Genomic DNA, 26,707 nt, shown 5'->3' on the forward strand with positions numbered 1-26,707 from the left:
AGAATCCAAAGCTGAGGCTCCAAACAGGACAGCATTCCAGGACACCTCTGTCTGGGCTGTCCCAAAGGTAAAATGAAAGACCGCATATGAGGGCATCTTGAAATGTTGGCGGTTTCTTGACTCTGTGTGTATTTGTTTAGAGATTTGACTTGAACTTGGAGAAAGGTTTTTGTTTTTTTTTTAATTTTTCAAATTTATTTTTAAAATATTCAGTCATTTATTTAACACATTATCAACATCTGATCTAGGTGTCAGAGATACAGCAGTGACCAACATAATGTCTCTGCCCTCGTGGAGTTTCCATTCCAGTGAGGGAGACAGGCATGAACAAATAAATAAATGCATACGTATGTATATAAGAGAATGAGGAAGAAGGCAGGGGAGGTGTTGAAGTAGCTGAAGGGTGCTAATTTATATATCGGAAGGTCAGCCAGGGCTCCTGAAAGCAGTTTGAAGAGATGCTTAAGTGAAGTGGGGGACAAGCAGTGGGAAGTGGTGGAGGAGGCATTTTCCAGACAGAGGAACCCAAGTACAGCAACTCAAGACGGGACGGTCTCCGTGTGTTCAGACAACAGCCGAGAGGGTGGGGGGGCCTTTGTGGCTGGAGCCCAGGGTCAAGGCCATGGGCGGGGAGGTCAGGGACCAGATCCACACAGGGGCTTGCAGGCCATAGTGGACGGTTAGAAATTTATTTTAAATTCTAAATGTTCTAGGAAGCCACCGGGTCATTTTGAGCAAGAAGATCACATGAAACAATTTTATTTTTGATGGCTCATCCTATGTGGCAGAGGTGGAAGGGACCTTTTGTTTTCCAAATGACTCTCTTTATTTTTTAAAACATTTTTTAGTGTTTATTTATTTTTGAGAGAGACAGAGCACGAGCAGGGGAGGGGCAGAGAGAGAAGGAGACACAGAATCCGAAGCAGGCTCCAGGCTCTGAGCTGTCAGCACAGAGCCCGATGCAGGGCTCGAACCCGCAAACCATGAGATCGTGACCTGAGCTGAAGTCAGACGCCTTAACCGACTGAGCCATCCAGGTGCCCCCCAAATGACTTTTAAAATTACAACTGAGTTATTAAGGAGAAAAGAACAGACAGACTTGGGCCTTCTCATCAGTATCCAGTGTTTACTATTGAAAGGTTCTAATGGCTGATGTTCCTTTTGAGATATCAGGAACAGCAGGCATCAAAGGTAAAGGCTGGTCAAGGTAAAGGCAAACGCAAGGACGGGGCAAATGCACACACACCTCATCATGAGGGTTTGTGAGATGTTTACAGACTTCAGGTTTCATCCAGGTCTTCTCCCTGATTGTCCTGAGGAAAACCCTCTGGAAGTAGTTAATATTGTGATAAAAAGTGGTCTTTTTAAAATGTTTTTATTACATATAACCGTATTGAAATTGATTGATATTTCCCTTACTCCCCAAAAAGTTGAAGTGAAAAAGAGGTAGAAATAAAAGAACAGAAGAAATGGTTGAGGGAATTGACCGAGAGAAGGGAAGGGTTGATGGGGAGGAAAAAGAGGGGAAGCTGCAAAATACACCCAGAGATCAGATTCATTTCTGTGGCTGTAGAGGTGGCCACCAAGCTGCTTAGTGATCTGACACCAAATTTGCCACATCTAGTGCATTGAAACAAACATACTGCTTCAGAGAAGTAGAGCCCTTTCTCATGCTAAGAGAGTTTTCTTCTGTGCATCTTCAGGAAGAGGATGGCTGGGTTGTACCAAACGTGATAGATACATACATTAATGAAGCTCAGCCATCTTTTAGGAGGTCCAGGCTGAAAGCGGGTAACTTTTACAATCCAGTTAAAACAAACAGGCAAATAAACAGGCTCATCTATCATGGTCCAAGAATCAAGCTCTCAGACAGTCTTACTTAACTGTCAGAGAAATGTGTGGAATGTGTGCCCATTGGGTATTGCTCCGTGAATATTGTCATCTACAGTCAGGATCTAGATAAAACAGCAGAGAGGCACCTGTCTGGCTCATCAGTAGAGCATGTGACTCTTGATCTCGGGGTTGTAACTTGGAGCCCCATGTTGGGTGTAGAGATTACTTGAAAATAAAATGTTAAAAAAAAAAAAAGGAAAAAAAGATACAGCCGAGCATTGAGGGTCATATTCCATTAGGAGTTAAGACTTGGGACTTTGGAGTCTTGAGCCACTATTTCCTTATCTAGAACTTGTCTCATAAGGTAATGATAAAGATTAGAGATGGAGATGATACGTTTAAAATGTTTAGCACATAGTGCTGGGCAGACGCGAAGTGCTCAGAGCTGGTGGCAGCTTGAGAGGATTGCTATTTTCACAAGAATAATGTGGAGTGCTGAGTCTGGTCACTTGAAGGCAGAGGCTTCGGTGTGCTTTAACAGTTAACTAAGCCTTAGGTCCTCTGAATGAAGGACAGTGATCAAAGAGAGGAGAGTACTTACAGATAGGACTAGAATCTTCTTCAGCACATAGTCCAGATCAGTTCATGGCCCCTGATAAACAGCAGCATCACCCAGAGAGTCAAAAAGTTAGACTGAATGTTGAAATCGAAGCAAAGCTTTTGGGGAGGGGTGTGTGTGTGTGTGTGTGTGTGTGTGTGTGTGTGTGTGTGTGTGTGTTGTGTGTGTGTATGTGTTGTATGTGTGTTGTGTGTGTGTGTATGTGTTGTATGTGTGTGTTGTGTGTGTGTGTGTGTGTGTGTGTGTGTGTGTGTGTGTTGCACCTGACTTCTCTAATTGCTGGCAGAGGCTTTAGTTTCACCAGGAAATATTAACACCTGTTACTTGTTATTTCTTAAAATGCCCACTTAGGTCGGGATGAAGAAAAAGTAAAGCAAATGAAAAAGTATCTTCAAGCTGTAGGAATGTTTCGGGATTTCAGTAACCTCTCTCAAGACCCAGAGTTTGCCCAGGTATGAGAGCACCTTTCACCAAGTGTGTGTTTCCTCTTCCTCGAGCCTGTGATTTCAGTTGTGTGTGTTTTTTCTTAGGAGGTGTACTTGTAGGAAATTAGTCACTGCCAAGTCATCACAGAAGAACAACATGTTAAAAGGCTGAAAAAAATCAAAAAGATAAGGAATTGTAAACGTAAAATAATTTCTTCCATTCCTCCTGGCCATTAGGCTGAGTGGGCGCCCCCTTTCTGACCTACCCATTTACTCCTCTAAGGTGGAAAACCTTTGAAGAAGGCCTTTGCCAGAGGGAGTAAGGCTGTTTAAAGGCTAAGCTCATTGTTATTATAGAGGGAAAAGAAATGGAGGTCAAGTGTAGCAATTAGTTCTGATTTATCCAGTGACTTACCTTCATTCGTTTTCTCAGGTGCAAACCGATTCCCAATTTTTCTTTTCAAGAAAGCCAGGAGGGTAACCTGGATACAGGCCCCTGGTTTTGTTTCATAGTGCACCGAGAGAAGGAAATATGCACTTAGACCAAGGCCCGTTTCCTGGCATTGATGACTGAGTGGCCGCATCCTACCAATTCATTTTAGCAAAAAGCACAATGGTGTATGTATCATTTTAGAATAAACCCATCTCAAACTAAGCTAAGCCTTAAAAAGAATGTAGGAGCTGCTTTGGAAAGGTGGATGCATAAAAGACACCAGCCAGCAGCTACAGCGCCCACCCTGGTCATCCTGAGAGGTGACAGGTCTTCCTGCCTCTCCCGCACCACTTACGTGTCCATCTTGATCTTCGGAAACTCATTCTTTAAGTATTAAAAAGAACATTGACTCCTTGCTTATGAACGTGGTGGTTTAGTTTGTTTGGTTTTGTAGCTGTGGTGTTATAAATTGTCTGGCACAGCCGGAGTGTTTTCTCTGAGGTACAACGTCCGCGCCTGAGTCCCTTCTTTTTTGGGTGGACAGGTTGTAGAATTGAACTTGAGAACAGTCGTGCCTTGCTGCAGTGGACCAAAAAGGCCTCAGGACAAAGTTGCTGTGACGGACATGAAAAAGGACTTTGAGAGCTGCCTTGGAGCCAAGGTAGGGTCCGGGAAGGCAGGTGGAAGTCTCTCCGACCCTGCCCCGTGCCTGATCTCTTAGTGCCCACGCTGCTTTTCACCCTCTAATGAGGAAGCTTCCTGAAGCCTGACGCTGAGGGCGTTCCTTCTCCATCCTGAAGTCCTCAGTGCCTCTCCCATTAGCCAAGAGCCACACAACTTCCTTAGAGCACTTGACCACCTGTGAACACAACTCATCCCACCTTTTTAAAAGCATATCTGCTTTTCATATGACTCTCGCTACACTGTCTACTCGACTTGCCCAAGCTTTTCTGGCCATTTTACTTCTTGTTCATGCCCTGCCTCCACCCACCTGCATCTGTCTTCACCTTCTGTGCATGTCCTAATCTATCAGCCCCTCCATAGCATGGCCTCACATCCCATAGCAGAAAGTCATCATTTGAACTTCTGGCACTTGGTCTGAGATGGCATCCATGTTCTTAAACCTACATTGCTGGTCCTTTACATTTCCCTTATTGGATGTCCCTTGTTGGACTGTATGTTTTGAGTATAGGACTTGTGTCAGAATCACCTTTGTATCCCACAGAGTACCCAGCATAACATCTTGTATGCAGATTTTCAATGAACATCTCCCCACATGATGATTACGTTATGTGGTGGGTTTTATCCTTGGGCCACCAGCATTAAACCAAATGTTCAGCTGTACTTTATTTGCCTTATTGATCATGATTAGTTGAATCTGACCAAAATGTATATATGTATACACACAGTGAAAAGTTCTCACTTTAGAAGAAAAAGAAATACTTTGGTAACCATAATTTTAAAAGCAATTTTTTTTTTTAATCTTTTTTTTTTTAACGTTTATTTATTTTTGAGACAGAGAGAGACAGAGCATGAACGGGGGAGGGTCAGAGAGAGGGAGACACAGAATCTGAAACAGGCTCCAGGCTCTGAGCTGTCAGCACAGAGCCCGACGCGGGGCTCAAACTCACGGGCCGCGAGATTATGACCTGAGCCGAAGTTGGCCACTTAACCAACTGAGCCACCCAGGCGCCCCAAAGCAATTTTTAACAAAACATAAGTATGTCAGCTAGTGAACTCTGAAATGCTAAAGAAAAATTAAAGTTCTCTTTATTGTTTTTAAATATTTATAAAAGGCAGTCATAATTTCTGAATCTTGATCTACTTTGAAGTCCTATTAATATTTACTTCCTTCTCATCTCAAAAATGGAAATGCTAAAGCTACAAATTTAGTTTCAAGTTCATCTGATTACACTCAATGACATTATTGTAGAGTTTAATGGATAGGAACCAAGGCCACTGATTCTAATATGATGGAAACTTAGAACTTCTTTTTTTTTTTTTTTTCCCTCCCCATAGCAAGGGTTTAAAGGATTCCAGGTTGCTCTGGACCATCATAATGACCATAAGACATTTATATATAATAATAGTGAATTCACCCTCACTCATGGTTCCGTGGTCATTGCTGCCATTACTAGCTGCACAAACACCAGTAATCCATCGGTGATGCTGGGGGCAGGTGAGTGCATTTGAACTGGTCCCCATGGTCATGTGGACGTGTGGGTGGAAATCTTTCAAGACTCGACCCTGGGGCTTAACAGTTATACATGTCCAAACGTTGTCTTTTACCAAGGCAGAGATTTATTGGCCCAAAAGTGTTTACACAGTAACTAGTGTCCAAAGCCAAGTATTTAAAGTAGAATACATAATGCATACTAGTCTTTAGGATTAACAAAGAAAATAAGTAGAAGAAAGCCAAAAAAAAAAAAAAAAAGATGAATTTTTGGTAAAGCTTAGAATCTTGTGTTAGATTCTAGAAGGAAAAACAAAACCTGTTTTCATATCAATATCACAGACTATTCTCTGTAAAACCCCTATTGGGCCTTTTCATACAGGAGACTTCCTCTGTCTTTGATGTGCTGTCAGGTGCATCTGACTTAGGGCACAGGGCACTGGTTGATAAAACTTCCTGGTCTGTTGGGCAATTCTGGTTAAGCAGTTAATATTGACATACAGAGTTTAACTAATAGAAGGCTCTTTAGTGGGAATGCAAGCTGGTGCAGCCACTCTGGAAAACAGTATGGAGGTTCCTCAGAAAACTAAAAATAGAACTACCCAGCAATTGCACTATTAGTAGGTATTTGTCCAAGGGATACAGGTGTGCTGTTTCAAGGGGCACATGCACCCCAATGTTTATAGCAGCACTCTCAACAATAGTCAAAGTATGGAAAGAGCCCAAATGTCCACTGATGGATGAATGGATAAAGAAGATACGGTTTATATACACAATGGAGTATTACTCAGCAATCACAAAGAATGAAATCTTGCCATTTGCGACTACGTGGATGGAACTGGAGGGTATTATGCTAAGCGAAATTAGAGAAAGACAAATATCATATGACTTCACTCATATGAGGACTTTAAGAGACAAAACAGATGAACATAAGGGAAGGGAAGCAAAAATAATATAAAAACAAGGAGGGGGACAAAACAGAAGAGACTCATAAATATGGAGAACAAACTGAGGGTTACTGGAGGAGTTGAAATCATTGTTGCACTCCTGAAATCATTGTTGCACTATATGCTAACTAATTTGGATGTAAATTTTAAAAAATAAGAAAACTTTTTTTTTTTTAAAAAAGGAAAGCTCTTTAGTTTCCAGTTGTTTTTTTATCATTCCCAAGAGTTCCTGTTGTGTCCAAAGACCAAGGTCATCACAGAGTTCTTTCTTTTTAAAATGCACAAAGTACGTAAGGAAAACCTTTGTCCAAGAATTCTTCTGTTGACACCTAAGCCTTTGTTGTCTGGATCGAACAAATTTCCTTAAGACAAGTCACCAGCTTGTCTGTAGCTTTTTGTGTCTTTTGACCCCCACTCCTCATTTCTTTCCAAATTCTATGAGCTGTTCCTAAGAGAGCACCCAGTGCCCCAGTAATGGTCTCTGTTACTTGCCAAAACTCCAGGGGCCTAGAGCTGGTGATTTTCTGCTTTAAAAAAAAAAAAATCTGAGGACTAGATTTTTACTCTAGACTGTATTCCTCACCTACCAGTACACAATTCATATCCCTTTAAAAAGGGCCCTTCCAATTACAATTTTCATCCAGATAAAACGTAATTAGAAGGATTGCTTTCCCTCCAAAAGTTAAAAACTTATTCTGTAATCTATTCCTGAACGTTTTTAAGTTTACTTCTTTAAAAAAAAAAAAAAGCCCATCTCTTTCTTCGTTTTCATGACTAATTTTGAGTTTACTGCATACGTGTAAATGACTTTGGGCCAGTGAGCTTTTGATTTCTGCTAGGCAGCAGAACTAGAAAGCACCATGAATGGGGCTTTGTCAGGCAGTGGCAGGAAATGCAGACGGAAGGACCAGTCTCCTTCCTGAACTGTCCCTGACAGCTAGGCTAGGTGGCCACCCTACCCGATGTTGGTGTTCACTATTTCACAGGATTGTTAGCAAAGAAAGCTGTGAATGCCGGCCTGCACGTGAAGCCTTACATCAAAACTAGCCTGTCTCCTGGAAGCGGTGTGGTCACCTACTACCTGAGAGAAAGTGGTGTCATGCCTTACCTGTCACAGCTTGGGTGAGGAAGAATTTTCTTTTACACATTGCTTTTGTTCTGTTTTGTTCCACATGTATCTTACGGTGTCACCTTGTAACACACGTCAGCCTATCTGATGGTATCTAATTAGTCTTGTCAGATGGTGAGTAGACTTCAGCCCTTAAACTCCAACAGAGTAGGGCCCTCGTGTGGACACTTGTGCTGGTTGATCATCATACAAGGGTGCCTATAAGGGCAAAGCAGGACTGAAATCAAGCCTGTGGCTTTGCTATGACACTGCATCCTTCTAGAGGAGAGGCTGCCATTTCTCAATTGACAGAGGTATGCTAACATTGGCTCTGCACCTGAGAGACTGCCCTTAGGTATGAAAATACTTTCTTACCAGGACTAACAATGTTTTAATTCCTTGGTGTAAACTAGTCATTTGTTACCAAATACAATTCCTCCAGTTTGCCCACTGTTCCTAATTTGGATGAGAAAGATTTTATCCATGCGTCTCATTAAAGTCAAAGTCCTTGGGATTATACAAAGTAGTAAATACAGAAATTAAATGGCATATGTGATTTCAACTTTTAAAAAATCTAGATCATTCTCTCATGGTTCATGGTTTTGAACCCCATGTCAGGGTCTGTGCTGACAGCTCAGAGCCTGGAGCCTGCTTCGGATTCTGTGTCTCCCTCTCTCTCTGCCCCTCCCCCACTCGTGCTCTGTCTCTCTCTCTCTCTCTCTCTCTCTCTCTCTCTCTCAAAAATAACATTTTTTTTAAAAAGTCTAGATCATTCAGTCGAACTCCTTTTTACAATTTACTCGAAAAAGAATTTATTTTATTTTAGTTTTATTTATTTGAGAGAGAGAGAGCAAGCAGGGGGCGGGGGGAGAGAGAGCAACAAGGAATCCCGAGGAAGCTCTGTGATGTCAGCACAGAGCCTAACATGGGGCATGATGCCATAAACTGTGAGATCGTGACCTGAGCTGAAATCAAGAGTCAGATGCTTGACCAACTGAGCCCCCCAGGAGCCCCTCAAAAAAGACTTTAATTCAATGATCTCGAATGGATGCATAGTATATTAAAACGTTCTACCTGGTTGGTCAGTTGCATGTTGACTCTTAATCTTGGGGTCATGTTCGAGCCCCGTGTTGGGGGGTTAGATTGTACTTAAGATTAAAACAAAAACACCTTTAAAATGCTCCTGAGAATGAAAGCTTTCTAGAAACAGTGCTAAACTTACTCCATGTGCTGCTGTTCTCCTTAAATCAGTAGTCTCTAGACCTGTCATCGGCAGAGAGGCTCGCTGAGAATCATTGCGCACCTGTGCTTCTCTCCCGGCACCTAGGTTTGATGTGGTCGGCTACGGTTGCATGACCTGCATTGGCAACAGTGGGCCCTTACCCGAAGCTGTGGTAGAAGCCATCACCCAGGTAAGTGCAGAGGAGCCTGTGGGGCTTCAGAGCTGTTGCCTCCTTTCATAAGATGTGCGACCAAAATGCCGGTCGTCTCAGGAAGGTCCGGGGAAGCAGGGAATGGATGCCGTTGCACGTATGGTCTTCGGGGGCAAGCCAGCCTTACCAGCTGTCTACCTTGTGCGGCACATTTCTCAGCCTTAAATTGGAGATGATAATAGTACGTGCTGCGAGCACGGAGGTGATCATGGAGGTGCCGGACTTTGAGTGGTGCCGGCACACAAGTGCCCGGTCATTGCTGGTGTTGACCGCAGACAGCTCCAGAACTGTGTGTTCCTGGTAATCTGAAAACTGGCTCGGAGTCAGGGCTCCATGCAAACAAATCAAAACTAAGTTGCATTGGTTTGATTTTTGTTCTGTAAATTCTGTAGCTTTGAGAAACACTATTTGGTTTGCTTTGCAAACATAGGTCAGTGTGGCTTCCTTGAGCTTTCAACTGTTAGACTTTCCCTCCTGTTCTCAGGCCCCAGGCGGCAAAGTAACCAGGATGCTGCCTTCTGACTGACCTGGGATTTTCTCATGACCAGAAACCATGTCTCTCTGTGTCTTTTGACCCAGAGTGTCTCCCCAGGGACAGCCGTGCCTGTTCTTTTCCCCGCACCCAGAGGACCAAGTGAAAGAAGGGTTTGAGGAGCCTCCTCCATTGATGGGAAACTTTAGCAGGTGGTCTGAGACAAAAAGTCCAGGCAACCTCTTCTCTGCGTGAACTGATTTTTCTCTTGCCGGACACAGGGAGACCTTGTAGCTGTTGGAGTGCTATCTGGGAACAGGAATTTTGAAGGTCGAGTCCACCCCAATACCCGGGCCAACTACTTAGCCTCTCCGCCCTTAGTGATAGCATATGCAATTGCTGGGACCATCAGGATCAACTTTGAGAAAGAGCCACTGGGTAAGATTCCGTTTGTGTGGTTACACTTGTTTGTTTGATTTTTTTCCCAGTGAATTTGAAAATCTTACTGGAGGAAAGTAACTGCTTTCATTAATAAATAATGAGGCAAAGAACTAACAAAGATGAGAAGGAGTCTTTTCTTTATTCCTCACACACAGGGAAGACCTATCTGAAATACACAAGAATTAACTGAAGGACAGAGATAACAAAAGGAAAGAAATAAGGGGCACCTGGGTGGCTCAGTCGGTTAAGCAGCCAACTTTTGATTTTGGCTCAGGTCAGACCTTCATGAGTTACACACGGGCTCTGTGCTAACACTGCAGAGCCTGCTTAGGATTTTCTCTCTCTCCGTCTCTCTCTCTGCCCTTCTTCTGCTCATTCACTCTCTCTCTCTGTCTACCTCTCAAAATAAATAGATAAATAAAACTTTAAAAAAAAAAAAAAAAGGGCTCCTGGGTGGCTCAGTCAGTTGAGCATCCAACTTCGGCTCAAGTCATGATCTCGCAATTCATGAGGTTAAGACCCTGTCGGGCTCTGTGCTGACAGCTGGAAGCCTGGAGCCTGCTTCAGATTCGGTGTCTCCCTTTCTCTCTGCCCCTCCCCTGCTCGCACTCTGTCTCTCAAAAAACATAAATAAACATTAAAAAATAATTTAAAAAAATAAAAAATAAAACAAAAATTTTAAAAGGAAAGAAATACAAAAAGGCATAGAGAGCATGCTATTCTGGCTTCTTCCCTAGTTCTTCTCTTTCTAGCTCCTGCTTTTATCTAACGATAGGCACTGTTTTAACATATACTCTGTGGAAACACATCTCACACAGTTCACCTTCCCCAAATTCGGACAAATGATGCTGTGTTTCCTTTCCTCTGGTGGTTTTGCTGTGCCTTCCCCAATCTGTTCTGAGTAGATTAAATAATGTGAAAACAGTGCCCCTTAAATTAACTTTTTGGAAATCAAAACTAGAGCTATAATTGATCCTCATTATATGGTAGATTTGATATTGCAGATTTGCTTATTCACCAAAATGTATTTTAACCCCCAAATCAATACTCACCTTGCCTCCAAGGTCATTTGCAGACACGCACAGAGGGGTGACAGCTTTGAGTCACTCAACGAGCGTGTTCTCAGCTGCATCCAAACTAGGCAGGGTTCCACCTTCTTGTTTCAGCACTCCTACTGTCAGCAAGTATCCTGTTCATGCTCTGTGTGGTGCCATGTTTTCCCACATTTTTGTGGTTTTGGTGATTGCACTTTTAAAAATAGTCCCCAAGCATAGTGCCGAAGTGCTGTCTAGTATACGTAAGCCCGAGAAGGCTGGGGTGTGCCTCGTGGGAGGTAGACTTAGTTCAGGCAAGAGTTATGGTGTTGCTGGCTGTGACTTCAGTGTTAACGCATCAACAAAATATATTAGATAGGGTGTCTTTAAGCAGAAGCACACATAAAGCAAGATTATGAATTGATCGGTTGCCAAAAACATCAGGCTCGAGGCCCTCAGGGGCCTAACCCGCATCCCCTGGGGGCAGCGACTGAGTCTTCACTACTCAGTGTTTGCATGGATTTTACAGAATATTGCTACCACGGAGAACGGGATTTGACTGTATGTGATAATGAAAAGGGGGTATTAAATTCAGTTTTTCTCTAATAAACTTTTTTCCCCCAGGGGTAAATGCAAAGGGACAACAGGTATTTCTGAAAGACATCTGGCCAACCAGAGACGAGATCCAGGCGGTGGAGCGTCAGTACGTAATCCCTGGGATGTTTAAGGAGGTCTACCAGAAAATAGAGGTGAGATCTCCCCCAACCCTGCCCCTACACGTTTAGGGAAAAGCCATTCCTTTGTGGCCTTTCTGCAGACCTTGAGGCTGATGGGGTGGAAGCTATGGAGAGTAACATTTACTTCTAAAGATAACCAGGGAAGTGGTTCTCAGTCGTTTCTCCTGAGACTCACGTTTTTACAAAACCGCACACTCCCCAGATGTTCCCAGATTTGCTCAAGGCCCCAGATTTGGCAGTAGCTTCGGGAAGAAAGGCCTTAGGTTGTGTGTGTAATTCCTAGCCAGCTTGCCCTAACCCACCCCCTCCTCAGACACCCTGGGTATTGTGTCAACTGTGGTTGAGGATCCGTGATGTCTACTAGAGTATGTCACTGAGGTAGAGGTGTAATGCACCCTCAGAATTATTTGGATGCTTAAAAAATTTTTGTAAACCCATTCAGTAAAAAGCCCCAAATTACCAAACTACTGAAATAAATAAAACTTTTTGTGCAGTTTACAAACAGGGAGAAAATGTGTGGGGCTCAGTTTCATTTTCAGAGACCCTTGGATGTTGTTCTTTCTCTGCTTTCTGTGGTCGGGTGCCTTAGGGAGTGCTGACTGGGGCTTGGGTTTGAAATAACAGAGCAGACTGTCTGGGGAGAAGGGTCAAATTGGGGGTCATATTCATGCACCGTGCCCTCCCACGAGTTGCACATTGGGAAGTGGTTATGAGCAAGTTTGTTGGGCGTTGGGTTGAACGCATTTCTCCAAAGGCTGAGGTAATGACCCTGTGGAGACATTCAAGTTGATTTTAATGCATAGCAGCTGTCATTTGCTATCCAGTGTCTGTGTGACCTGGATGTCCACTTCCCCAAATTTTCAGAGAGCAAATAATTTCCCCTTTGGTACAATCTGAATTATTGCTTCATAAGTTAATACTTTGTATATGGATTAGTTTTCTGTTGCTGCCCAACAATTTATCCTAAAACTTAGTGGGTTAAAAGAGCATTTATTATCTTACAGTTTCTGTGGATCAGAAATCCAAGTGTGGCTTAGCCGGGTGCCTCTGCATTCACAAGGCTCCAGCCAAGGTGTCATCTGGGGCTGCAGCTCATCTGAAGGCTCAGCTGGGGGAAGACCCCCTTCTAAGGCCACTCACATGGTTGTGGGAGGATAATGTGCCTCACAGGTGGGCTGAGGGCCTCAGTTCCCTGCCTACAGTTAGCTGGAGGCCCCCCTCATTGCCATGCTGGTGGGTCTCTTCACACCTCACAGCATGGTACTGACTTCATCAGAGCAAGCAAGAAAGGGAGAGAGAGACAGAAGGCCGAGTCTCTTTATAACCCAATCTTGGAAATTAGTCACTAGGTTCAGCCCACACTCAGCAGGAGGGGATGGCTTAAGGGTGTGAATGCCAGAAAGGTGGGGGCAAGTCCTTGGAGCCATCTTAGGGGCTTCCTGTCACAGTGCATATGTATTTTTAAGTTATTTGCCATGACATTGTCTTAGTATGAAGGAACTCTTTTGTATGGCTGGAATAAGAACTGTTTTGGGGTTTGTTGTATCGAAGTGGAGTTGACACACAATTACGTTAGTTTCAGGCCCCGTACATCTCATTGCTCACCACAGGTGTAGCTACCCTGCATCCCCGTTCATCAGTGTTACGATACCACTGACTATGTTCCCCGTGCTGTGCCTTTCATCCCCATGGCTCATGCATTCCATGACTGGGAACCTATACCCCCAACCCCTTTCACCCCTTTCTGCCCATCCTTTCACCTCCCCTCCCCTCCGGCAACCATCAGTTACTTCTCTGTGTTTATCAGTCTGTTTCTGCTTTTTCTGTTGGTTTGTTCCTTTGATTTGTTTTTTAGGTGCCACATACAAGTGAAACCATGGTATTTATCTTTCTCTGATGTATTTCACTTGGTGTACTCAGCGGGTGTTATGCTAAGGATGGTTTTTATTATACTCTTAGAACATACATTTTTTGCTTACATATTAAATATTCCTTAGAATGGAATGTGATTCGATTTGCTTTTCTTTCTTTTATCTTTTTGTATTTTTTTAAAGACTGTGAATGAAAGCTGGAATGCCTTAGCAGCTCCCTCGGATAAGCTATATTGCTGGAATCCCAAATCAACATACATTAAGTCACCACCATTCTTTGAAAACCTGGTATGGCTTTTTTTTTTTAACGTTTAACAAAATCAGTTTTCCAAATGGTTTCCTTATAAAGTGTACTTTATTACCCTGTGCCCTTGCTTTGTCCACCCATTCCATTGAAACCTCTACAAAGCCGAACGGATGATGCTGGGGAGAATCTTGAGAAGCTGGGATATTTGGCTCTAGTGAGCCTATAGCTTCTGTGTCTGGGGCTTCTGTGTGGCTGTTAGAGACACCCCGGGGCTCCAGTGCCACCTGGACGTACACTCAGAAAAGTCTGCGGAACTGACTGTTCCGGGAAGACATCCCCAGGCCTGTCCTATTTAAACCTTATACTCAGAAATCAAGGGAGATCTTCTCTACAACTGATGAACCAGGAGCCCGTGACCCCCTGGGTGGGGAGAGGGTGGGAGGAGAAGTCAGGAATCTCATGTCCTCAGCTTCTGAGCTCTGTGGATGTGGACACAAAGAATGCCACCTATGGCTGCATCCCTGTTGGTTTTGACAGAATAGTGCCCAACTTTGCCTCCCTTCAAGGGTGGGATGTGAGTGTTCTGAGTAAATTCACCTTACTTTTCTAAGTACCCCTGACAAAACCAAAAACACTAGAATTTTCTGTGTATCACTATAGGTCTGGCATCTAGTTCAGGTCCACAGACCATTGTTGTGACCGTTGAGACTCCCTTGGTGACTTGCTAGAGCAAACCTGGGCCAACACTGACTTGCTGTATGCTTTGCTAGACTTCAGATATCCAGCCGCCTAAGTCTATAGTGGATGCGTATGTGCTGTTAAATTTGGGAGATTCGGTAACAACTGACCACATTTCTCCGGCTGGAAATATTGCAAGAAACAGCCCCGCTGCTCGCTACTTGACTAACAGAGGGTAAGTGTGAGTGAGGGAAAAAAAGACTAAAAGACAGAAATGGAATGAATGAAGCCAGTATTTCTCTTTTGAATCAGAGTCTGGTTTTTCACTGAACCCTGAGGCTTGAAAAACAGTCGCCCTTTCTGTTTGCTGCTTCCAAGCTTCCTTGGGAGATTCCATCAGCAAGGGAGGGGACCTTCCTTCTAATGTCCCCATGAGACCTAGCTGTCGTTCCCGTCCCAGCTTGGCTGCCGTGAGGGTATGGGCTCTGCTCTCCGCCTGCGTCGCACTCGGCAGGGATGTCACCTGAGGTGCGTAGCCAGGTCCTGGTTGAGAGGAGGAATTTCTGAGAACAGTGGCTGACACATCCATTTGCCGATCCTTCAGTCTAGACTGATTTTAACAGCTATTATACCAGTATTATCTCTTGTCCCCTAATACACCGATAGTAATTGGAGTCGTTCCCAGATCTGACTTTCCATGAGAATCATCTGGGGAGATAAAAATTCCGGTTCCTCTCTGCACCTCCTGAATCAGCTTCTTCAGGGATGAAGCCCAGAGCTGATCAGAAGAACAAAATCCAGCACCTTCTTCTTCCTTCCCTTTCCTTGCCCTTCCCTTTGCTTTCTTTTCCCTTTCTCTTGCCCTTCCCTTTCTCTTTCCTTTCTTTCTTTTCCCTTTCTCTTTCCTTTCCCTTGCCCTTCCCTTCGCCTTCCCTTTCCTTTCCCTTTCTCTTGCCCTTCCCTTTCTCTTTCCTTTCTTTCTTTTCCCTTTCTCTTTCCTTCTTCTTCCCTTCCCCTCCCTTCCCCTTCCCCTTATCTTCCTCTTCCCCTTTCCTTCCTTCCTCTTTCCTTCCCCCTCCTTTTCCCTTCCCTTTCCCTTCCCTTTCCCTTCCTTCTTGTGTTTTGTTTTGTCAGTGGGAGAGGAAAACTGCCTTGCCCTCACCGCACTTGCCTGGTAGCTGACCTGTTTTCTTCATACATCCCCCTCCTACTGTGCTCCACTCAGTCTCTGCCTTCTCCTAGTGCATCCTATGGGACAGTCATGTGCAGAGCAAGACTATTCCATGTTCCCCAGAAATGTGAGTGTTGAAGGTTTAAGAAGATAGCCCACCTCTAGGGGAGGTGATATACAGGAGTCTATGTCAAGATTTTTTTTTTAATGTGGGGCGACTACTGTATTAAATGTACAGGAACTTTCTGTACACAGACGCATATGGTAAGGTTTTAAAGGGATATGATTGTACTTTGAATGGGAGACCAGCGTCCATCAGCAAGCAGAGACAGGCAGGTGATATTCAGGAGGTGTCAGCGAATCCCTGCCCTTCCCCCCTCATCCGTGCAGCTCAGTCTACACTGGCTATTGCCTTGTTTATCAAATGTTCCAGGCAAAGCCAAACGCCTTTCTGCCTGATGGTTTGAGCTGGCTGGTTTTTCCTCTTGGATCCTCTTCCCTCAAATAATCTGCCTGGTTAACTCCATTGCCAATTCAAGTCTTCCTCCATGAGGTTACCCTGCCCATACTCTTGTTCTCTTTGCTTTGATCTACTTTTTTTTTTTTCCCTCCGTTATTAACCACATTCTAGTAACACTAATAGACAGTGCTCTTTTTTTTATTATTATTTCTTTGTCTCCACCTTTTAGAATGTAAGCCCTGCAAAGGCACAGATCTTAATCTGTTTGGTTCATCAGTGTACCTTAGGCCCTTTGAATAGTCCTTGGCCCATAACTGGTGGTCAGTAAATGTTGAGTGAATGAATGAATGGGAGAAAAGAATTCAACAGCAAACAGAGAAACAGAGATTGAAGCTGAATACAGAAACTAAGGAAACAAGCCGTGACCAATACTTTTTTTGCTTGGTGTTTGTTGACAATCTTTTGAGAATGGGAATCATAGGGAAATGAATGAAGGGAAATACAGTACATTCCCAGAAAAATGCACATATCCCCAGCATTCCAGATACAATTTCAGGAGTTTGTAAATATGCTCACCTACTCCTAAAGCCCATTCACACCTTCTCTCCATCTTCAAATTACATCTCATCATGAGATCAGATCACCACTCAGACACACTTCCTAGCATTTTCAGAAACAGCCAGGGAGCTGATCGCTGTGTTAATTGTAAGCTGTTGTCCCTGCCGTCACAAAGTGTCCTTTCACTGGGGCCCAGAGACAGGATTTTTCTTTGATTTCAGGACAAGGAATAGCTGTTCTGCCTCTTCAGCATTGCTCTGATTTTTATCTTATGAAAATCGTAAACCACGTTGCCAGTCGTGTGTCTGCCCAGCACACTGAGTTCGTGAGAAGTAGATCTCTCCTTCCTGTTAGTTTACAGAATGTACCTTGTGTTTCCCTCATTCTTGGCTCCACCTGACTGGCCTGTACTGATTATTCTTTTTTTTTTTTTTTTTTTTTTCAACGTTTATTTATTTTTGGGACAGAGAGAGACAGAGCATGAACGGGGGAGGGGCAGAGAGAGAGGGAGACACAGAATCGGAAACAGGCTCCAGGCTCTGAGCCGTCAGCCCAGAGCCCGACGCGGGGCTCGAACTCACGGACAGCGAGATCGTGACCTGGCTGAAGTCGGACGCTTAACCGACTGCGCCACCCAGGCGCCCCACTGATTATTCTTTTTCTTAGCTATTTTTAATGTTTTATCTTTTGTGAAGTTCCCTAGGCTACCCTAATGAATAAACAAAATAAATACTCAATAGAGTTCCTCCTGGTTTTTTACCCATATTTATAAGACTACAAGTTAACCTGAGGAGAATGTTGATTTCAGCCTTTCAGTGCCCCACTTCTGACATCTGCCTCTACTGTCCTCAGCAGATGTTAGGAATAGCTTTCCTGCCTTGAAGAGCAAGGCTTATTAGATTAGAGAGCTATCTAGGTCTATGGTTTTTCTCTTGTCTTGATGTAAGTTAAGTTTCACCTTTGTTCCGTTCACTAAGCCAGCTCCTCTCCCGCTTGCATTATTAGCTTGACTCCACGAGAATTCAACTCCTACGGCTCCCGCCGAGGTAACGATGCCATCATGGCCCGGGGGACATTTGCCAACATTCGCTTATTAAACAAATTTCTGAACAAGCAGGCACCACAGACTATACATCTGCCTTCTGGAGAAATTGTAAGTATTGTGTCTTCTGCTTGGTTGACAGGCCGGCATTTGTCAGGCTCTGACTGAAATTTCATCAGTTCAGGTATTTGAGGAGGGAAATTCCAGGTTAAGGTCTCCAGAGGCTCTTTATCAACAAGCACTGTTGTATGATTTTATTAGCATTTAATTTCAGTCACCACACCACTAGAAAAAAAAGAGGGCCCGCAGAGGCCTGCTAGGGTCCTAATGGGAGCCATTTGGAGTTGGCCCTGTTACAGCGGGACTTGTTGAGCCACAGATGGGAGGCATGTGAGAGGTGGAGAAAGTCTACATTTTGAATCGGACATACCAGCTGTGGAGCATTCATTCAGCAAGTTATTTTCGTCTCTGAGCTGCATTTTTCTGACCTGCAAAGTAGAATGATGCCTACCTTGTCCGGCTCTGAGGCTTACACTTAAATGGAATGACACATATAACGTGGCAGATACTCTCTGACACATGCCGTCCGTCCTCGACATCCAGCAGATACTGCAAAGCTGCTTGAACAGTGTTTAAGTTACTTGAGAAATAGCCCTCCCGACTTACTTAACAATAATAGTAGCTAGTATTTATATGGAACTTACTACATCCAGGTACTGTTCTGAGCTCTTTGTATATATTGATCTATTAATCCTCATAACAACCCTCTGAGGTAGGTACCATGATTGTCCGTGTTTTAAGATCCCAAAAATGGATATTAAAACCTAGATAGAGAGTCTGGCTCCGAAGTCAGTGTGGTCTACCGCCACCCATATGCCTCACTTGCAACAGATGATATCTTAGTAAAGCAGACTCTTCACAAATAATCACTAGTCACCAGGACCCAACACAGAGTCAGTGCCCAGTAGATACTTGTTCAGTGAAGAGCAGGGACGATAAACTATTCAATGAAAAAAATACAATTAAATGGTCGAATGCCCAAGAGACCAAGGGGAATAGGCATGCAGTTATAGACACTGGGAGGCCTCCGGTATACGGCCGTCACAGTGAACCCCTCTTATTTTTACAAGTCCTGCCATGGCATAGAACTTCTGGTCAGATGTTCAGTGCCTCATCTGAAATAAGGAGACCGAGATGAACCGACATTTGAGCCAAGCCTTGAACCTGAAAGATAGACGTACACAAAGAACAGGGTGTGGGGAGGGAAAGAAGATAACAGAGATAATGCAGGGAGCAGAAGAAAACGGCAAGAAAAATACTGTCTTCTCAGAGTGCTGAAATGATTTTCTGTTGGTGGTATAAGGTAATCAGAGGACAAAAAGGACTTTTCATAAAAAAATAATAATAAATATGGGCTCTTTTAATAATTAAAAAAAAAAAGCCCCTAAAAAATTTCACAGGAAAAGTTGGTTAGTTGAGAGAATCTCTCAGAATATAGAACAGAAAGACAAAGGAAAAATTAGAAAATATAAGAAAATTCAAGACGGAGATGAGGAGGCTCGGCATCTGACTAAACAGAGAGGCTGAAAAGAGAAGAGAGGAAATTATTCAAGAAGTGACACAAGGAAAATTCCCCAACTGCAAGATCCGACTCCAGATTACACCCACTGAATGCCCACATGATTACGGGAGAACAGCTCCAAGTCACATCATTGTGAAGTTAAGTGCAGCAGAGATAAGAAGAAGATCTACAAACTTCAAAAGCGAGAAAAACAGCTTATGTGTAATGTTCTGGGGATCAGAAGTGCTCAGAGCAACACTGGAAACAGACTGGTTTGCACCCCAGGATTCCATGTCCTATGTTAAAATAATAACATATTCAGATTCAAAAACTTTAAAAATACCCCTCAATCCCTGTCTCAGGAAATGACTTGGTGAATGCGTTTTACCGAGATGAGGGAATAAGCCAAAAAGGGAAGATGTAGGCTCCAGGAAAAGAAAATGCAGGGGATCCCCAGGACGTTGGTGAAGGAAGATTCTTCCATAACATCAGTGCACCACATCTAGAGAAGAATCCATCTGAATTGGAATAGGACTGAAGCTCGAGGAGTTATCCCTCCATGGAAAGGATGTTTTCATTTTTATTTTTTAAAATGTTGATTTCTTTATTTTGAGAGAAGAGAGTACCTATGTGTGAGCGCACACACGCAAGCAGGGGAGGGGCAGAGAGAGGAGGAGAGAGAATCCCATGAAATGTGAGATCATGACCTGAGCCAAAACCAAAAGTCGATGCTTAACCAACTGAGCCATCCACAAATCTCATGGTTGGTGAGTTTGAGCCCCACATCAGGTCAGCCTGCTGTCCTCTCTCTGTCCCTCCCCTGTTTGCTGTCTCTCTCAAAAATAAAAAATAAACATTTAAAAAATAAAAATAAAAACAAATGACATACTTCCTGATACATTTGAATGTCCTTAGAGAAGATTTGTACTTTAGGCAGAGTGTTTGGGGATTCATTGATGGGTAGGGACACAGAAACAGATGAGTGTGTGTGCACGCACATACACACACACACACAAATTAATACCAGTGGGGATTTTTTTTAAATTTGCCAAGAAAAGGAAATCATAGTATATTACATGACTCAGCTATAAATAACATTCACATAGTCAAAGTAATGCAAATACCAAATACTGACTTACCCAAAATGTCTGACATAATTCTATTGGGAGGTTGGGGAGAGGGGACCCTAGGGGAATGGTAGTTAGCCAAATCCCCATTGAAGCAGGAAATTGGTAGATAACAAAAATGGAGAAATGAAGAACTGGTGGTTTCACTATAACACTAGAGCCATAGAGGAACAATAGAAGAAAACAAAATTTTATGTCATCTTCTTTAGAAGACAGGGAGAGTGCAGGGAGCTGTTGCTGTGTAAGCTCCCCAGATTCCCAGAGCGCCATGCAGCCCGCCAAAATAGTAATTTGTGAAAGCTTACTTCGGAGTTTGATTATACACCTTTCTAGAGCTTCTTCTGAAGGAAACACTCTTCTGAGGGATTTTTTTTTTTCCTTAAGTAGCCAGGAGAAACGGAGTTTGATTATACACCTTTCTAGAGCTTCTTCTGAAGGAAACACTCTTCTGAGGGATTTTTTTTTTTCCTTAAGTAGCCAGGAGAAATAATTGTTTCATTACTTAATCACGAGCAACGATATCACATGTCTTCCTGAAGTCTTGGCTCCGCAGAACATTCAGAGTTCTTATGAAAAACACATGAAATTGTTTGTGTTAGATGTTTCTCATGTACACTAAAATATTAGTCCTCTCCTGTCCTTTATTGATGGAGGCTTCTACTTCCTAGTGTCTCTGCCTTGACTTCCATGTAGAAAGGTGGCTAATAAAAATTTGCATTTTTTATGATTTTAGAGCATGTTGCCTTCTTTGTGTTTAGCTACCCTTCCCAAGGGACCATGACTGAGTCTCTGAGTCAAATCCCAGGTTTAGCTGAGATTCTCTGTTTTTTAAGCTTTAAAATAGTTTAATCAGGGGTGCCTGGGTGGCTCGGTCGGTTAAGTGTCTGACTTCGGTTCAGGTCACGATCTCGCAGTCCGTAAGTTTAAGCCCCACGTTGGGCTCTGTGCTGACAGCTCAGAGCCTGGAGCCTGGTTGGGACTCTGTGTCTCCCTCTTTCTCTGCTCCTCCCCTGCTCGCACTCTGTCTCTTTCTCAATAAATAAACATTCAAAAAAAATTTTTTTTAATTGTTTAATCAACGGAAGAGGGGAAAAAAAGTCTGATCTTTCCCTTTTTTTCCCTTGGTGCCTTAAGATTAGAATGTTTTTCTAAAACCAGGACAACAACTAGGCATTTCAGTTAAAAGAATATACAATTCACCGGTAGGGGTAAATAGATGGAGTTAATTGGAAATTTGTAAATCAGACAACTGATTGGTTGAGTTTCTGTTGGCTTTGTGTTGACATGGGCCACTGAAGATCCTTCTGACCCTGCACTTACCAGGTGCCACTGCATGTGTCCACACTCTGTGCCTTTACCGAGTCTGTAAAACCTTCCTTTTCTCTTCCTCAGCTTGATGTGTTCGATGCCGCGGAGCAGTACCAGCAGGCTGGCCTTCCCCTGATCGTGCTGGCTGGCAAAGAGTATGGCTCGGGCAGCTCCCGGGACTGGGCGGCCAAGGGCCCTTTCCTCCTGGTGAGTATGATGGAGAGAGATCCCAGCAGGCGAGCTCAGGAAAGCGTGTGATGTTTGTGCAACTGCTTCTTGGTGGACCTGGCTTTACCTCACCCAGTGAAGGGTGACCTAGAGTTGAACTGGTTCCTTAGATCGGTTATTCATTTTCGGGAGACCATGGATCTTTGGGGTGTCTGTAGAGCAGTTGGGACGAGGGTCTGTGAAGTCTCTGAAATTCTGTTGAAAAGGGTGTATGTATGTCTTTGTTTTGTAGGGAAGAATTTCATGGTTTTCATGATATTCAGTTTGAGGATCAGAAATGTATCTCAGGCGGTTGTCCCAGGAGCGCAGTAAGCCCGGGTGGCCAATCCTGTGTTGTCGGTCAGGAGGTTCACAGAAGGGGAAAGTAAGGAGCCTGCACTTTGGACACACGCGGGAGCGCACATTTTTACGGTCGCTTCTCACTGCCCGTGAATCAGCTCGTAGACTCCCAAGGGAAAAGGCAGCGCTCTCTGGATGTAGACAGGCAGCTCTTTAGAACCTTCTACCAATTCAGGGCCTGACCCTCTGGCGGTGTCCCCATGGAGGGGCCGTGCAGGGAGCAGGCAGCTTTTACCTCCTGAGCATTTGCTGGAAGAGCCTTGCAGCGCAGCTTTAATTCTCGGGGTTGGGTGAAACGCCATAGCCAGTGTCAATCCAAATGATTTGTGGCTCCAGCAAATTAAGCCTTGGGAAGCACTAAATAAGTTGACATCCACTAAATAAGTTGATGTCTATGGTAAAAAATGTGGTGTCGGGCAGGCTGCCCTCCAGAAGTCCAGGATAATGTGTTTGAACATCACACCTACTGTGTTTTTTCTTTTTTTTTTTTTTAATCCATCCTTTTGCTCTGGCACGGGGTGGGGGTGGGGGGAGGATGTTCTCTGATTACTTGGTAATATATCAAAAGCCTGCCTTTTTGAGAAGCTGCTAGAAAGAACCAGAGAAATGACAGAAGAGGAAAGGGTTTTAGGAAGAAGGCTGGGAGCTGGTGGTAGAAATGAGACCCGGTGCAGCACGCAGCCAGAGAGGGAACCGTAAGAGCTGGCGGAGGGTAAGAGAACCGGCACGCAAGGGGCTCCTAGGAGCCTAGACCTCTGTACGGAACGGCTCCAGGTTCGGGCAGCCCAAGCCGGGCTGCTCAGCAGTGCTGGGCTGTGCTCCCGGCTGAGGGGGCCGGACGACTGCGGTCTGCGGTGCCGCGTGGCCCTTGCCGGGAGCTAGGCACGTGCACAGGACCACCCCCCTCCTAGTGAATACGTGTACGTAAATCCAGACGGAATATCTGCTGCTCTGAAGAACCTGTTCTTCCTCTATACGCTCATTTTTAAATGTGGAAACGCTTGTGGGATTTTTAAATATACCTATGCCAGGATCTCATGCCCAAAGATTCTGGTTTAGTTGCTAAGGAGAAAGGCCTGCATGTGGGCATTGTAAAAGCCTGCCCTGGTGATGTGAATATGTGGCAAAGTTTGAGAACCAGTGCTTTGTGTCTACGGCTCCCGCAGCTTACAAGAATCACTAGCTTCCTCCCCTCCATGCTCCCTGCAAGAGGTCCTGATCTGGGGTAGTGCCTAAAGAACCTACATTTTTAACAAGTTCCCAGAATGATCCTCATGCAGGGGGGCTTAAAAGTATACCCTAAAGGGGCACCAGGGTGGCTCAGTGAGGTAAGCGTTCCACTCTTGATTTCGGCTCAGGTCATGATCTCAGGGTCGTGAGAGTGAGCCCCGAGTCGGGCTCTGCACTGGGTGTGGAGCCTGCTTGAGACTCTCTTTCCCTCTCCTACAGCCCCTCCCCCTCAAAAAAAGTGCACTCTATGTATCAAGAGCCCGTTTAGGGGTATCTTAATATTATATCACAATTAACTAATATTTAAGAGTGGGGTGTTCTAGTTAATCAAGGATCCTGGCTTATTGAGCACTGCTGTATATTGCCACTTCTAGTTCACTAATACAATGTACTTTACAGGAAGTCTTAATATGAAGACTGTATTCAGTGCAATTCAGTCCTTGAAACAGGAATTGTAAAAGCAGCACATCATTTACTTTCTCGATAGTATGTTCTGGAAGTTGCTTTTTTGGTTAAATCTTTTGTGTCTGCACCTATAGTAGCAAAATCCCAGGGAAATAGAAGAAATGATTATGGTGCTTTGTGGTGTAGATTCCAGATAACAATGAAAGTTTGCTAAGAGATGTTGTATCACAAAGCAGCTAAGTGTGTGGTCAAACTGCATGGGTTCCAATACCAGGTACTCCACTGACTGCGTGGGTAAAGGGGGGACAATAATGGCCTCTACCTCCCAGAGCTGGCGGAGGGTGGATTGAGAAAATCCATTCAAGTGCTTGCACGTGGCCTGTACTTATAGGCAGTTCAGACTATCTACTGTGTTATTTATAATTAGAGAGCAACTTTATGTAAACAACCAGTTGGTACTTAGAAAGAATTTAGGTGTGAGAAGACTTAAGAAGCCTTTTGTAGTTTCCTTGTAGCTAAAGAAAACTGGAACTGTGTCCAAAGTACTGTCTTGGCTCCTCAGGGAATCAAAGCCGTCCTGGCGGAGAGTTACGAGCGCATTCACCGCAGTAATTTGGTGGGAATGGGAGTGATTCCCCTCGAATATCTTCCTGGGGAGACTGCAGACATCCTGGGACTCACAGGGCGGGAACGATACACGATCATCATTCCAGAAAACCTCAAACCACGAATGAAAGTGCAGGTCAAGGTAAGCTGAGCCTCTCCACACCAGGCCCAAGTAAACAGGGCTGTGTGTTTATAATCAATCCCGTCAGAAGGAAAGGAGTAGAGTTAGGAAGGAAGAAAATCACTCAGTAGGACTGCAGGGAGGATGGCAGCTGTTGACTGATCACTTACTGCTTGTTTATGTGTGTGGTCACCATCACTTCCTTTCTTACCCTCCAACCAGCCCCGCTGTCTCCACTGTGGCCCAGACTCACTTAGCCCAGAGAGGGGTGGGGGGAAGCTCAAAGACCGCACATTGTCACATTACCCAAAAAATACCTTTTTATTATCAAAATGTGAACAGACACACCCCATCCCTGAGCCTCACCCCAGGCCCCAGATTTTGATTAGCCCAGAGGTAAAAACGACAGCTCCCTATGTGAGGTGAGGCCAAGTGCCCTGCACTGCCTACGGGACCACCTTAATGAGACTTCTCCTGACCTGCAGCTCCTAGAGAGGGTTAGAAAATACCATCCAGGGGCACCTGGGTAGCTCCATCTGGTAAGTATCCAGGTTGGGCTCAGGTCATGATCTTGGGGTTTGTGAGTTCCAGCCCCACACTGAATGCTTGGGATTCTTCCTCTCCCTCTCTCTCTGCCCCTGCCCCCACATTGGCGTGCACACATGATCTCTCTCTCTCCCTCTCAAAGAGAGAAAACGCCATCCCGAACATCATTAGTTGCTGCTACCCCAGGAGACCTGGTTCTCTGTTGCCTGTCACCGCCATCACTCATACGCCATGATGCTTCCCTGTGCAGAGAAGTCCACTGGGGGTCTCGTCCAAATGCAGCTTCTGATTTCCTGGGTCTGGGCTGGAGCCCGGGACTGCGCATGGCAGCCCTGAGGACAGGGTGGGTGGGCGCCCCTCCCTGCCTAGCCTCCTCCCTCATTGATTCTCCTCTGCTTCTTTGTCATCACAGCTTGACACCGGGAAGAGCTTCCAGGCCGTCATGAGGTTCGACACCGACGTGGAGCTTGCTTATTTCCACAACGGGGGCATCCTCAACTACATGGTTCGCAAGATGGCCAAGTAGGTAACCCGCACCTGGAGCTGCACCAGGAGGGAGCGAAGCGCCACCGGCCGGCCGGGCCCTTGGTGCAGAGCACCCCCCTCCACGTGTGGGCCTCCCCGCAGGGGTGCCACCTTGCACACATGCACGTTAGCACGGACGTGTTCTGGTGCCATCCCTCCAGGCACAAAACGAGCAGTTTCTGCATTCTCTATTTTTGTGAATCTTTGGCTCTCTCTCTGGAATTTGGAAGCTCAAGTGGTGGCAATGTCAGTAGTGCCAGAAAAGGAGAACTGAGCTTGTCTTTAAGGAAACTGATTACAGGATGTTGATTTTTTCACTGTCAGCCTGATAAGTCTTCTCAGAAGGTGTCGCCTGTCCTCTTTCCTGTTTGGCTCTGTTCCCCTCTGTTCGGTGAAACCTTTCCCTTGAGACTCCCTGGCCTACGCATAATATGCCAGAGTTAACTGACATGGGTAGATGAGAACTTTCTCCCACTTCAGATCACAGTAGTGATTGTGACTCCCCTGCCCCCTTCTTCCTTCAGAGCGAATGATCCAGACAGCTCGGATCAGACACTGACATTTTTTGATTATGTACCTTTGGATGGATCAACACTAAAGAAATTGTGACATTTTTCTTTTACTATCTTCAAAAATCGTCCCCAGAAAATTTTTCAGTTAAGAGGAGGACTTTGGAGGTGGTTTTGGAGAGAGACTTAGAACATTTGTAATTTGAAGAGATTAAATCTATTTTCAAGCAAAACTTTTTGACTTTGGAATTGAATTCTGTGGTGTGTGAGGCTTCAGTCTGGGCCTGTTTAGAGCAGAGGGAGTCTCAGGCTACCAGCATCCTGAAGCCTGGGTGACGTTTAACCTCTCCTGCTTTTACAACCACATCCGTGCTATACAGGTGAAATGGAAGAGTTGGGGAACCAGGATTTCTCTGCCCTGGTTGGGAGCAGACAAGAAGCTAGTAGGAGCAATAATGTAAGCGTGGTGAGCAGATCATCATTTTTTTATTTTCATGTCCTATAGTTTACGTCCTTATTG

At 44.5% G+C, this 26,707-nt stretch overlaps 1 protein-coding gene across 1 annotated transcript in view; it reads left to right on the top strand.

The window, feature by feature from the left end:
• Positions 1-26,420, top strand: part of ACO1 (aconitase 1) — a 65,296-nt gene extending 38,876 nt beyond the window's left edge. The window contains exons 9-21 of the mRNA XM_045468684.1: positions 2,804-2,904; positions 3,855-3,971; positions 5,330-5,489; positions 7,417-7,552; positions 8,866-8,950; positions 9,725-9,881; positions 11,543-11,667; positions 13,710-13,814; positions 14,544-14,686; positions 17,646-17,793; positions 21,763-21,885; positions 24,443-24,628; positions 25,566-26,420. Coding sequence (XP_045324640.1) covers positions 2,804-2,904; positions 3,855-3,971; positions 5,330-5,489; positions 7,417-7,552; positions 8,866-8,950; positions 9,725-9,881; positions 11,543-11,667; positions 13,710-13,814; positions 14,544-14,686; positions 17,646-17,793; positions 21,763-21,885; positions 24,443-24,628; positions 25,566-25,679 — 1,700 coding nt within the window. The 3' untranslated portion in view covers positions 25,680-26,420. The remainder of the gene's footprint in view (positions 1-2,803; positions 2,905-3,854; positions 3,972-5,329; positions 5,490-7,416; positions 7,553-8,865; positions 8,951-9,724; positions 9,882-11,542; positions 11,668-13,709; positions 13,815-14,543; positions 14,687-17,645; positions 17,794-21,762; positions 21,886-24,442; positions 24,629-25,565) is intronic.
• The last annotated feature ends 287 nt before the right edge of the window (positions 26,421-26,707 follow it).

This window comes from Leopardus geoffroyi, chromosome D4, assembly GCF_018350155.1.
Source record: "Leopardus geoffroyi isolate Oge1 chromosome D4, O.geoffroyi_Oge1_pat1.0, whole genome shotgun sequence".
Classification (NCBI taxonomy): domain Eukaryota; kingdom Metazoa; phylum Chordata; class Mammalia; order Carnivora; family Felidae; genus Leopardus; species Leopardus geoffroyi.